This window comes from Drosophila suzukii, chromosome 3 (assembly GCF_043229965.1).
Source record: "Drosophila suzukii chromosome 3, CBGP_Dsuzu_IsoJpt1.0, whole genome shotgun sequence".
NCBI classification, from domain to species: Eukaryota; Metazoa; Arthropoda; class Insecta; order Diptera; family Drosophilidae; genus Drosophila; species Drosophila suzukii.
Window position 1 is genome coordinate 75,834,069 of NC_092082.1, and position 13,685 is coordinate 75,847,753.

A 13,685-nucleotide genomic window follows, 5' to 3' on the forward strand; every position below is an offset into this window, starting at 1 on the left:
TATACCAAAAATGAGATAATATGGAACAGGCAAGGTGTGAGGGGGAAGTACGCCTTAGATGAGAAATTAAACAAATTAAATTCGTTAGCGATTTCTTTATATTACAGCGTTAAATTTCATATATCCGTTTCAGACGCATATCGTATGTAAAAAAACAATTTAAAATTTCACTTTTCAACAGACACGAGCCACTTACTAATGATGCACTTACTCTTAAGTATACGTAATATAGACCATCCACACACTTCAATTAATGCAATATAAAAACAACTTCCTTTTAGGGCAATTAATAGCTATACGTTTGTGTTTCTGATTCTCACACACTATAGAAAGTTAAAGATTTATACAAATTAGAGGGAGGGTTCATCCTTTCAAAAATGGATCCTAGAGAAGGGCTCGAACCATTCGAATTGGTCCATAGACACTTAATTGCGCTTCGTTTTGCGCTTTTTGCGACTATTTGGCGCCTGGGAAGAGGTTGGGGCCGCTGGACTAAGGATGGTGGCTTTGGCCTTTTCTTCGTTGCTGCCGCCGAACTTGCGCCAGATGTTATGGATGAAACCGTCGGCCTCGTTAATGTTGTTGCTCTTGTTTGATTTGTATGCCACATTGTTGTTGTTGTTATTATTGTTGTTGGTTGTTGTTGCCGGCGGCGGCTGCGACGGCACCTGCTGCTTCTTCTGCTGCGTCTTGTGCTGCGCTCCTTGGGCGTATTCTCATGAGCGCTTCACCTTGCCATTGGACGCATTCACCGAGTTTTGGGATCGGTAGGCTGCAGCGCCACCCCCGCCAACGGCCATTTCGGTCGCATGGGTGGCCACATGCTGGATGCCCTTCTCCATGCAACCGTGATAGATGGGTCGCATGAACTGCAAAAGAATGAATGATTATTATCAACGAATCTTCGTTGCATTTCCAGCTCCTTACCCGCTCCCACATGAGCGTAGCAAAGTCATCCAACTTGCCGCCAAAGTCGCTGAGCTCGCCGCTGTACCTGAAATAAAAAAGTAGGGTCAGTAAGGGATAAGCTCTTAAGTAATTGATATATGGATATAAATTAATTCATTATTTTCGATGGGTTTAGATGGGTTTCGGACTATTACGAAGATTTTAACTTTTTAAGATAGTGTATAAGACTCGTCATGCTTAGTGATCTTTTATGATCCACAAGTGAACCAACCTAATGTAGGCCCACAAAGCCAGCGTCAGCAGCGCCACACCCATGACCAGGTTGCAGAAATTGGCGAACGTGTAGAGGCCAACCAATCCGAAGATGCCGCTGAGGATGTACATGATGACGGCGCAGGCAAAGTACACAGCCGGGGTACGCGCTGCCTTGAAGATGTTCTTGCTCTCGTTGTGCGCTCGATAGTTGGCAAAGACTTCCTCGAGATCGTCTTCCAGTTTCAGGCGGAACTTCTCGGTGAAGTCCTCGCCGCCCATCTTGCGCTTTGTGGCGAACTGGAACAGGGCCTTGTCCTTCACCCGCAGGTGTTCCGTCTCCAGGTGAGCGGTGCTTAAGTACGGCCGCGTTCCACCGCACACCTCCTCCATGAGCTGTTGGTACAGCTCCTTGGCGGCGGCCACGGCAGTCAAGTGGTTAGCCTCGGCGGTGGCTACCAGCATGCTCTTCGGCTCGGGCAGCTCGTTGCCCTTGTAGATGTTCATGTACGACTGGAAGTACTGGATGAGATCGCGGGCCCGCACTCGTTGACCGCTGATCTCCTTGTAGACCAGATTGTCCGGTGCCAGCAGCATGGGCACCAGGGAGCGCAGGCTGTTCTTAAACTCGGGCGTGATGTCCTTCAATCGGCCGTCAAACTTTGGATTGGTGGCCACGTTGAGGCCCGGATGCGGCATCAGGAAGCAGGCCACCTCTGTGAAGCAGGACGAGATGTGACGACGCAGTGACTGCAGCTCGGGGTGCTGTTTGTCGGACACTTCCAGTCGCCGCTTCAGAATCTTGTCGCCGCCCAGTGCCCCGTATTCCGCCTCATAGGGAAAGCTCCAGTCGCGAACGAGGAACTGCAGGCGCTGGAACGGCTTCTTGCCGGTGTCGGCCAGCGCCAGGCGGCCATACTCGGTGAAGAGCTGCAGGTGCTGCAGGTCGTCCTCCTGGATGTTCTGTGACAGGTTGTAGATCTGCACCGAGGACAGCATCGTGCTCAGCGCAAAAACGGTAGCGCAATCGCGGACCGTGCTCTGGCTATCGAAGGCGCCCTGTGTGTCCAGCAGAATGATGGCTATCTTGTCACCGTTGGGATAGTCGTGCAGGAATATGTCGGACCACATTAGGATGCCGGTGGTGTCACGCTCGGATCCGCCGCGCCAGGAGAATCCTTCCAGGGGATCTGATTCGTCTCCCAGCCAATCTGTTGCATCGTGGTGCACATACTAGGGTTACAAAAAAGTATTTTAAGTACGGATTGCCTATACTTCAATATCAAGACCCACCTTTGAGTACATGTAGCGCAGAAAGAAGTCGAGCAGGAAACTCTTGCCCTTCCGGAAGGCTCCCGCCACGGAGACCACGCAGACGAACCGATCCTTGACCTCATCCCGCATGAGAACCTCGCTCAGCGCCTCCTCGTTGAGCTCAAAGATGTGCTCCGCGGAGGCGTTGATAACCTGCACTGCCGATCCGCCCATTTTGGTGTCTGGAATCCTTGCCTGCTATCCCGCTGTACTAGTGTCTCTGTGTTTCCGGTGGTGTCTGAGTGTTTGCCTCCGTTGGGGGAATTCTTTCCGATTTTGTTAATCTGTTGGATTTCGGCTTGTCAACTGCGAAAACAAAAAAACAGGCAGCTAAAGTAAGTATGTACGGAGAAAATGTTTGCGATGCTTTTCTAGCGAATTTTCCATTTCCGGACGGCGGAAAATCGCGAGTCTGGGCTAACGGTTAATTGCGCAAGCCTCTGCGAGTTCATTTAATTTTGGCACAGCCACGAGACACTAGCGACGGACAGAAAGGCCTGCAATTATGAGAGGTGGCCAAAAATAAACCCAAACATGCGCTGCTCCGCGATTTCAGAAGATGTCAGCGGCAGCCGAGGGAAAGGCAGCATGTAAGCGGATTGTTCAGGTGCGTGGGATATATGTATCTATGTATCTTTGTATCTTTGGGCTGGTACTTGGTACGTGGGCAGAAAATAATGTTATTAGTGATCAGGAAAATTGAAAGAATTGAAATGATCGCGAGATCTTCACTTAATGTTTTGCTCAGCCAAGCAGAAAAATAACAAAAACCTTATTAATTACTCATCATTTCAATCATCATCATTATAACTTCAACACTACATAAATTCTTAAGAACTTGTATGGTTTTAATGAATATAATCAATTGAGAATTTAAGACCAAATAAGTTAGGAGTATTGATAAACATACATGTATCCAACTGAAGTATTTGAAAGATACATATTAGTAAAATTCAAAAGTTTATCACTTATGGAAACAACTGTTTTGAAGAACGGCAATTGAGGAAAACAGAGCCGACTGAAATAGCTTCAGATTCTTTTTTATCGGTGTAAGCTAATTGTGAGATATTTTATATATCGGTTAAAACCACATCGATCATTAAAAACCGGTCTCTAAACCTGCTAACAAAACCTTTTTCTAGGGTTAGAAAAAATTAAATCATTGCAGATATTAAAAGTTGGTTTAGAAATCGAAGAAAAACCGGTCTTTCAGCTGATAATATTGACCTTATTAACTTTCTTTATGTTATGTTTTGTAACCGAATCACTACAATTTGGGAGATATCTAGCAGCCCAAACAATGATGTATATATTTTAAAGGGCTCCCAAATCGGGTTAATCGAATTCAGCACAATTGAATGTTTGAACGTGAACGTACGGAGCACATTAAAATTAATTTCGTTTGCAGCGCCTTGATGACGTCGACAACTTTTGTCGCGCTACGCAGTTGACCACTTGAATTCTAATTGAAAGCGCAGCCAAAACAAAGAGAGCATACCTCAACAACAACAAGGTGATCAGATGGGATCGGGGAATTATGCCAGTCGAGATACGCGATTATATTGCCCAAATAAAAGTTATGCTGGGTCCTAATTGAATCTGATTCGGATGCGGAATGGGAATTTGAATAAAATACACGACCAGCGCGACTGTCAACCGAACCAAACTGCAGCAACAACACAACACGCAAGTCACCGATGGATTGGCTGCTCAATGGAATGGTGGAAAGAGAGCGGACCTCTCTCTTTACCGATCGTATCTCTTTCTTTCTTGTTGGCCACATGGCAAAATGGGGGGACTGGCGGTGGAGTGCCGAGTGGGGATTGCAATTGGTGCCGCAGCAGCTGCAACGTTAGCGAAATCGCGTCTGTCCAATTAACACATTGCCACTTAATTAAGTGCAACATTTACATTTGCTGCTTTGGCGCGCTGAATCAGACATTTCAAATTTGATGAACAAAATTACACCTGGCAATGCCGTCCCGAGCTAGGCTTGTCCAGCAGGTGCGTGAGCAGTGCAGCTAGCTAGCCCGTCGATCGCAAGAGATATCAGCTGTCTCGCTTGCTCTTGCGCTACTTTCCATTAACAAGCGATGTAAACAAAGGTGTTGGAAGGTAACAGCAACAGTTGTGCGGCCCGCGTCGACGTCGGCAGAGCGATTAGTCAACTGGAAACGCGGTTGCCGAGAGCAACAAAAACACTGGCTGGCACTCAATAACAGAACAGCAGTGGAACAAAAAGAAGAAGCAGAAGCGCTTGGAAAATGTTGAGCGGGGAAAAAGAATAAAAGTTTTCAATTTGCCTAAATTGGCTGCCCGTGAAAAAGTGTTTAATTGGTTGTCCCACCAAAAAACAAAAAAAAAACCTAAAACCCCAGGCGGATATCAGCCATCCGGCGTGCAGGAACTGTTCATTCGAAATTTGCAAGCCATGGCAGGTGGTTCAAGAAGCGGACACCGCCCCATTTCGAATTGGCTTTCCAGCTGCCTCGTGGCCATGTGTTTGGCCCTTCCAGGAGGAGCACCTGCCCCCCAGGAGTCGCCTGCCTACTACTACGTCGGTTGCTATACGGCGCGAACAGATCTGCTCCATGAATCGGTGTACTCCAAAACCCCACAGACCTGCATCGAAATCTGCGAGCACCAGGGACACCTCTATGCTGTCCTGGCCTCCGAGAAGTGCTTCTGTGCCAATATCCTCGAGCCGCAGGAACAGCAGGACGAGCAGCTGTGTAACACCCGCTGCCTGGCCAACAAGGCGCAGTATTGCGGCGGAGTCGGTGTCCACTCGTATTACTCCACCACACTGACCAAACAGCCGGCTCCTCATCATCTTAGGATATCTAACAAAACAGAGAACAGTCTTACCCTCAACTGGGATGCATACGAAGCCAGGAAACTCCTCCTGGCCGGTGGCGCAGAGGCAGTCCTGCCCAACCAACTATTGGACAATTTCCTGATTCGAGCTGAGGTTCTAAGGACCTACTCCTCGCTGCCCGCCTTCCCGCAACCAGAGTTTATGGTGCAGAAGACGGAAACCCAATTTGAGCTCACGGATCTGCATCCCGCCACTCTGTACAATATCTCCGTGAGAGCTATTTGCCAGGATCCACAAGCAGGGCAATCTGAATGTGGTCAGGCATCCATAGAAGCCAACACACAGGTGGGCACTGCTGAGATACCTCATTAACAGTCCTAACCAACTCTTCACTGTTCCACTTTTCAGGTGGGTCAGCCCAGCCCCGCTCCAGCACAACCCAAAATCCTCAGCCGCACTGATCGCACTGTCACAATAGAGCTTTCGCCCATCCGGAATGACAACGGACCGCTGAGCAAACTGCTCATCATCGTGGAATATGTCGACAACGCCCTAAGCCAACCATTCGATTCACAGCTCCTGGGCAGCTGGCAGCAGGCTCAACAGGACGGAGTTCCATACTACATAGCCGCCGAGTTGGAATACGACCGACCGGAGGACAACCGCACCCGCCACTTTGTGGTGGGCGATGGCAAGCGATACGGGCGATTCAGCAATAAGCCCTTGGATCAGCCTAACGCACATGTCCACATCAGTCTCGGAGTGGTGAGTAATGCATTCGTTTTCAGGGGCAACTACTGCAGAGTTTTATAGCATAAAAACACTTGTCACTTGAAACTTTTGAGCTTACAATTTTCTATTTACTTAATTCCCATGACTAAATATTCTCAAAGTATTGCTTGGAACAATTTAAGATAATCCATAAATATAATCTTTATGGATTTATTTAGAATATTAAAGTTTGAGAATTAATATCAGTTAGTACCTTTCCATTTATGAAAAATAATTAACTATTTAATTTCTAGGTGAGCACCTTGGAGGGCGTGACCAAGACGCTGTACAGCCGTGGAACCCACGATCAGCACGTGACTTCACTGGACGACTTCAGCTACGCCACCTTCGATAAGGGTCAATCCTCGGTGGTGGCCCTGGCCGTCACCTGTGTGATCTTCGGCACCTGCCTCCTTCTCAGTCTGATTGCCTACTTCTATCTGCGGTATAAGACTTGCCGCGTACGACGATTAACTGGTGGGAATACCCACGAGATGACGCTGCAGACGCCAATAATCGAGCGGGAGAACAATGGTTACCTGGTGGAGGACGATCCAGTGCCTCACACGCCGGAAAACTTCAAGCAGCAGTTGCAACAGTTGGTAGAGGGATTCGAGAGGATACCGAGGAATGTCCTCCGGCTTAATGTGAACGATGTTATCGGGGATGGACGATTTGGCGAGATCATAACAGGAAAGGTTTCGAATAACGATTTTGCGAGGGATTGTAGTCTGCACGTGCTCTGCCTGGATGACCTGAACGGAACTACTCAGGCACAGTTGCTGAGGGAGCTGCGTCAATTGTCCCACTTGAAGCGCCAAGAGCATTTACTGGACTTCTATGGAGTGTCAGCCAGTCCGGATTGGTTTTACTTAATCTTCGAGCACCAGCGGGTCAGCCTTAAGAGGCGATTGGTGGAGAGTCGCCTGATGGCGCCTTCACAACGCCTCACATCCCTCTCTGAGCAACTGGTGCTGCAGTGGATCTACGAGCTGGCCAGTGCCATGACCTATCTAACCAGCTGCCAAGTGGTGCATCGACAGCTCTGCTCGCACAGCGTCTTCGTGACCGGCGAGTCCAAGCTAAAGCTGAGCGTCTTTGGACCGCTTCAGTTCATGAACACCAGTCGCCAGCAGCCGGACCACAGCAGATGGCTAGCTCCAGAAGTTCTGCGTCATCAGCATCACCACTCCACCCGCTCCGATGTGTGGTCACTAGCCTGCGTGGCCTGGGAATGTTGCGCCCTGGGAGGCACTCCCTATGCCAATGCAGTGGGCAGCAACCAACAGCTCCTTGAAGCCATCCGGGCTGCAGTGCGTCCCGCACAACCAGCCTACGTGTTCGGAGATCTCTACCAACTTCTGCTCAACTGTTGGCAGCTGGAGCCGAGCGAGCGGAGCAGTTGTGAGGACGTGGCCTTCGGAGTGCGTCAGCTGATGACCTCACCACGGCATGCCCTCAGCTTCGATCGAGTGGTGGGCGGCCTGGACACCCTGCCCCCGTACCTGCCGCAGCTGGAAACGATTGCGCTGATGGGCTGAGGTGCATTCGGATAGAATAATTAGCTTTAGTCAGTGAGAGCCAGCAATCGCAAACAGTAGATTTCGGTTATGAGTCACTCGTGAAGAGAACACGTCTCTATATTTTGATTTTAGATTTGTTCACTTGCAATTGATTAGTTAATGATGTTCTGGCTAAGAGAAAATATATTGTTTTAGCATTTACTGACCACAATAATTTAATTTAATCGTTTAATTTCTTTGTGACTCCGAGAATCGGTTATTATTTCTAAGTTTAAGTTAGGAATCTCAGTTTAAAGTTTAAACTTTCTTGAATTCAAATCTAATTTATCATTTTAAAAAGTTTTTTAGCTTAAAATCTTGAAAAGTATATGTATATCCTTTAAAAGGCCTTAAAATATAGAAGTACAAGCTTGTTTTACTACAAGTGCTTTATGAATTGCAATTTTTGTATGCCGACAATGATTTGTTTTATTTTTTAGTAAGCAAAAGTATGAAAGATCATTATTTTTTTTGTCTCTCTTAACCGACATCTACTGCATTTATATTACTCTTTAAAAACCTTAACCGATTTGCACAAACTACCTATGTAAATATTTACATACTGTAGCCAAATAAAACCGTGTTCTATGTCACAGCTGATCATATCTATAAGGTAGCTATAGCTAATCTACAGCCCTAAACAAGTGAAATGACTTTCCCCACGCGAAGCAAAGTTCAATCGAACGTGCTCGATAAAGAGCGAAAGATAAAGAGACTGACAGGCCCGGCGTCAAAATTGTGTAATATAATTGGGATCCATGGCGAATGGATCTCCTCCTACCAGGCGCTGTGATTCCCCCGCTGATCCGCTGATGTTGCACAAACCAGACGAAAGCAAAAACTGAAGGCAAATAACAGAAATCAAGAGAGCGAATGCGAAACTTTGATCGCTGGCGAGCACCAATTAATAATAGAAAATAAACGGCGGTGTTGTACAAGTGTGTGTGGATCAAAATTGACGATTAATCAGTTTAAAGGTCTTGCACTGCATCTATTGTTTGCTATGTTGTTTAAGAATTAATTAGAGAAATTTTTGGCAGCAGGCGAGAAGCTGTTTGATGCTATTAGTCATAGGAAAGAGTAGGGCACTATATAATGTAAATATTCCATTTGTTTGGGCCATAAACTGAAATGAGGGCGATATTAAATTGAAAGAAAAGGTTAAATCTGCTTCAGGTAACAGAAATAGAATGTATTTATTTTTAAATATCAAATAAAGTATATATTAGATATTTTAAAATACATTTCAAAAAAAGATGGTGTTACCCAATACAAAACAAAGTGTAAAAACATCAAAATAACCATCGTATCACATACAAATTTATGACTGAGGGAGCTTATCTCCGGATCCTTCCTATAAGATAAGCCATAGCTTGTCTTGTCGACGTGTAACTATTTGGCTACTGAAACCAAAGCACATGGCTTATACGCATATTAAATATACTTTCTCATAGAGTATATAGCGCAAGTGAAGCGTAACAATATCCATAGCGACTTTTGGACGCTTACCCACAGAATTCAAGGTGAATGACGACGAACAATTGAAGTCACCGAAATGTGTATACATTCCCCGCAAATGGGCAATAATTATTAATAAATCAAGCTAGCTGGCTGTTCGACTGGCTGGCCAACGTAATCGGAATTGGGGAATTTGGGTGCTTCTGCTGATGATCTTCCGGAACTGGCCAACTTTCGAGTGTTTTGCCTTCGCCTGGGCAAATTGTTATTGTTTTTGTTGCATACACACATGGAGATGATGAGGAATTGGAATCGGAATCCAAGGAAACTGGTTGCTCACACACGCACACCAACGCACACTTTGCCAGAGGCTAACACGCACACTACGAAACGGCAGCTAACTGCGCAAATAATGCGAATTGTCGGTGGGCCATTGTTACTCACTTTATTTAACCATTTACATCGGACACTGGCTCCTCTGCGCTCGATTTATGGACACTTTGGTAGCAGAAAAGTACGTATTTTGTTTGTGCTCTGTCAATGGTGTGGCCGTTCGCGGTTGGGCGGGAAATCACAAAGATGAAAAAAAAGCAGATTAGCCAGCCCTGAAAAGCTTATCGATAACATGTCTATAGCGAAATAGCTAGCTTAGCTATTGTATGCGCTAGCTAGATTGCCATCTCACTGACACATCAAACGAACGGTCACTCTGCGCTGGACCGATGATGTGGATTTAAAAGTTTAATTGTTTTATATTAGGAATAACAAATAACCATGGACATCACCCAGAGCTTTAAGGCCAGCGTAATGACGGTGCGCCTCCAGCGCAAGGCCGAGCTGGCCGGCAAGGTGAAACCAGCGGCGGCCAGCGCCAAAACTGCACCCACTGGGCCAAAGGACGACTTCGCCAGGGAGGCCAAGGAGGTATGCAACAAGATCACTGCTCTGCGCAATGTGCTGATCGAGAACCGGACCGCCTACATGCGCATTGGCCAGCACCTGAAGTCCGCCGCCCACATGACCGACGCCCAACGGGATCTGATTGACCGCGAGTCGGAGAAGTTCGTCAGCTTCTACACGACGCACCTGGCCAAGATGCGCAGCGACTGGAAGGGCGTTAAGCGGAAGCCCCAGGAGCGTCAGCACATCGACGCCGTGCTGGACCTGCTGGTCAGCTATCTGCACAGTGTGGAGCACATCTATCTGGACCAGAAGAAGTACAGGGTGCAGCACGAGCTGGAGACCTACAGGCTCCTTAAGCTGGCGGCGGACAAAAAGAAGATCCCAGTGCGTCCGGCGGGCAGCAACAGTGGCAAGCTGGGCAGGCGCCAGGTCAGCAATGATGAGAGCGAAGCCACTGAGGCTTCTCCTTCGGCAAATGGTCACGCCAATGACTCTGCCGACAATGACTGGAACAACGATGGCTGGGGCGACTGGGAGGAGGACGAGGAAGAGGCCGAGGTGGACGACCACGATGGGCAGGAGGAGAAGGACACCGCCCAGGTCAGCCAACACAAACCGCGCACGCGCAAGCGGAGCAAGCACAATAAACCGGCCCTAAACGACTCGTCCTCCAAGGTGGCTCTGGACGAGGAGCTGCAGAAACAGCAGGAGGCCGACGATGAAGATCCCCTCAGTGCCGAGGATGTGCAGCTGTTCGAAGCGGAGAACGTGCACATCTACAACTTCCTCCAGGGCGTCTCCGAGGAGGTGGAGCAGATTGAGAAAAACGTCGTGGACATTGCCCAGCTGCAGGACATATTTACCGAGAAGGTGAGATGGTACTACCATAAGACACTAAGGACAGATTTTTCAATGTCTTGTTAAGGTTCTTGTTTGACACCAGTCAGAGGAAGTTATTTTCAATTGTAATTCATAGTCTTTTCCCACGATTCCGTGACAAACCCGATTTAACAAGCCCGAGGGCGAACTTTTCATTGCCAGTTTCATTTCGTGAACTGACCAATTTAACAAGAACATTTCCTCCATTAAGTTGTTCCTTTTCTAGTCTTAATTACAAAAGTTAACAGCACATTGAGAAATGAGCTATCTAAATCTTGTGAGCAAGGTCCACTTCCTCAATCTCCGCTTAAGGCTTGCGTTCATCAAAAATTAATATACAACAGCCAACGTATTCCTTTAGCAATCCCTCAAAGTATAAGCAAAATATTGTGAAACATATATGGTTTGTACTTTATTTACTTTTCTTAGAAACTTATAAGACATACGAAACTGCGCATATATTTACTTTATTTTATGTTGATTGGTTAGGTTTAGTAGTGATAGTGGGTTATGTTTGTATAATGAGAACTAAGCGTTCCTTATTGTCAAGATTATTTCCCATTTGAGTGGCTGTCCGTGTCGTGCAGTTAATCCTTCAATCAAAAATATTAATTGGTCCACGAAATAATCCCCTTGCTGACTCCTACATCCGCCACGATTGCGTAATATAAGTCGGCTCCTGATTAGCATGCAATTAATTAGCAACTACTCCCATATGGAACCTCGTTTTAATCGTCTTTAATCCTCTTAAAATCCCCATTTTTAGGTCGCCATGCAACAGCACAATATCGACAGGATTGTCAGTGCCGTCGTGGGCACCACAGAAAATGTCAAGGATGCCAACGAGCAAATCCGCCAGGCCACCCAAAGGAATGCTGGCCTTCGCGTGTGGTCGCTGTTCTTCCTGCTGGTCATGTCGTTCTCCCTGCTTTTCTTGGACTGGTACTACGATTAAGTGAAACCCCAAAATTTATGTTAACATCAAAAAGGCAAACATGTTTGTTATCGTTGGATCGCACTAAGAGCATAATTGTTTATTACATAATTTATAAATAAAAGGAAAATAATTGTATAGGCTATTCAAAACTGCCTTGTTTCATTCCAATGAAACGACGTACAACAATGTGAAACTAAAATCGATTTGAGCTGGCTTTCACGTCTCAATAGTATGTTTAAATGATATACCAAAATGTTTAAAACTAATTTTTTTAGTGCTGCTTGGTACATTGTTTAGATCTAGGTCCTTAGTCCTATCATTTTCATTAAACGCTCTTCGAAAAATAAGTCTAACTGGGAACGGAAATCAGCAATATATATATTCATATTTATATATGTCTATGGCCTAAAGCTAACCTTTGCTTATTTCAGTTGGTTTCATTGCATGAATGTCTATATTCTAACTATCTTACGGTCTAATAATTTTTAGCCTTAAGATTTGTGTCTGAGGGAGTGTATCATCCTTGGCTTAGTCGCTAGGTAGTGTATTTTTAGTGCAATATTGGATTGCATTCAATGCAGTCTGCTGGTTCTTTTCTTTCCTTTTTTTTTTTGTTAATTAGAGCTATTTATTGTTTGGCTCTCCAATGGGAAGAATGGAAGCTATTTGCCACAGAATGTGGTGATAGTGTAGGAAGGCGCCGTTATTATTTGGCTAGGTTGCTCGTGAGTTCTTATAACTAAAGCGTTGAAAACTAAATAATAATCCGGCCCCCTGGGTTATGGCGTTGTGGCAATCGTATCCAAAGCCAGGCTGTTGCCAGCACAGCTTTCCACCGAATTGGGGTATTCATCGGGGCTGTTGTACACGTGTCCACCGCTGCTCATTGGCGTCAAAGGGGTCTCCTCGAAGGGTGTTGTGGATGGATCCAGCACCTTATCACTGCTCGTGGTGCTATTATTGTTGCTGGGTGACTTTGATGCGACTTCCTCGGTGATAAATACGCCCAGTGGCAAATGGGTCTTCATGTGGGCTAAATCAAATGAAGACAGAAATTAGTTAGTACATGGCTTACTCGCTCTATTAAGTGGCTTTATTTCTAAAGCAACAGGTGCATTTTATCATAGACCATGCAGAAAAAAAGCCGGCACTGGACATATAACAATCTGTACTCCAGTTTATCTCGATAAACTTGAAAATACCGGTATCATTATTTGGTTATGGATAGTATTGCCAACTTTGTCGATACTAGATTAGATTAGTAGATTACAAAGACAGTAGACATTACAACATTTAGACAGCTAGGAGATATTATTATCTATTAATTGGGCATTAAAATGTTACTGATATGGAACCAGTTAGTAATTTATGGGTGGGTGCCAATAATTCATATCCGAGTAACAGCTTGAGCCCCATTGACACTTTTTAATGACCTCATTAGTTATACCTTCGAGTATTTCAGTTATTTTCAATAACCGATTAACAATGTTGGCAACACAAGACCATTTTTTGACAAGAGACTTTACCCCGATAACCCGTGAATCGCACAAAGGAGCTGGGGCAAAACTTGCATTTGTAAAACATCTCGCTGTGGGTGCGTCGATGCTTGCGCAATTCTTTCAGATACTCGAATGTCCGATCGCACCCGTCGCACTGGTAACCGAGCTCTGGAAAAATACAATTTCGTTGGCCTTTGTATCGTATCTGCATATTCGGATCGGTTTGTGTTTTAGCAATTAGGATTCACACATTTTGATCTCGAGCCAACAGACAGATAGCGTAAATAAAACACTCATCGCAAGCGAATGTGGTAAACTACAGATTTCACTACCTCGCGGAACGGACAACCAACATAAAACACATCGATTGAGAAATGTTCGGG

The 13,685-nt window shown here is 45.8% G+C and overlaps 4 protein-coding genes across 10 annotated transcripts in view; 2 read left to right on the top strand and 2 right to left on the bottom strand.

The window, feature by feature from the left end:
* Window positions 1-80: 80 nt before the first annotated feature.
* Window positions 81-9,684, bottom strand: atl (atlastin GTPase). Of its 3 annotated transcripts, none has more exons than XM_036818127.3 (5): window positions 9,529-9,684; window positions 2,455-2,781; window positions 1,181-2,394; window positions 928-994; window positions 81-869 (listed from the first exon to the last, which is right to left on the bottom strand). In XM_036818127.3, the coding sequence occupies exons 2-5, from the start codon at window positions 2,647-2,649 to the stop codon at window positions 717-719; spliced, it is 1,629 nt and encodes a 542-aa protein (XP_036674022.1). In that variant the 5' UTR covers window positions 2,650-2,781; window positions 9,529-9,684; the 3' UTR covers window positions 81-716. The 3 variants fall into 3 exon arrangements, with proteins under 3 accessions (XP_036674022.1, XP_036674024.1, XP_036674023.1); XM_036818129.3 differs by lacking the exon at window positions 9,529-9,684 and adding an exon at window positions 8,408-8,429; XM_036818128.3 differs by lacking the exon at window positions 9,529-9,684 and adding an exon at window positions 3,974-4,152.
* Wsck (tyrosine-protein kinase Wsck) lies at window positions 4,645-8,219 on the top strand. The gene is made up of 3 exons (XM_036818126.3): window positions 4,645-5,638; window positions 5,702-6,058; window positions 6,319-8,219. Exons 1-3 carry the CDS (start codon window positions 4,907-4,909, stop codon window positions 7,603-7,605), a joined length of 2,376 nt encoding a protein of 791 aa, XP_036674021.3. The 5' UTR covers window positions 4,645-4,906; the 3' UTR covers window positions 7,606-8,219.
* A 78-nt stretch (window positions 9,685-9,762) lies between the features above and the next one.
* On the top strand, window positions 9,763-11,952 carry Syx18 (syntaxin 18). Its single transcript, XM_036818130.3, has 2 exons — window positions 9,763-10,857; window positions 11,633-11,952. The coding sequence occupies exons 1-2, from the start codon at window positions 9,859-9,861 to the stop codon at window positions 11,819-11,821; spliced, it is 1,188 nt and encodes a 395-aa protein (XP_036674025.2). The 5' UTR covers window positions 9,763-9,858; the 3' UTR covers window positions 11,822-11,952.
* Window positions 11,865-13,685, bottom strand: part of mld (molting defective) — a 36,395-nt gene continuing 34,574 nt past the window's right edge. For 3 of the 5 annotated variants that reach the window (XM_036818123.3, XM_036818121.3, XM_036818122.3), the window contains 2 exons: window positions 13,330-13,470; window positions 11,865-12,836 (listed from right to left, as the gene is read on the bottom strand). In XM_036818123.3, coding sequence (XP_036674018.3) covers window positions 12,583-12,836; window positions 13,330-13,470 — 395 coding nt within the window. In that variant the 3' untranslated portion in view covers window positions 11,865-12,582. The remainder of the gene's footprint in view (window positions 12,837-13,329; window positions 13,471-13,685) is intronic. The other 2 variants (XM_036818125.3, XM_036818124.3) reach the window with 1 other exon arrangement.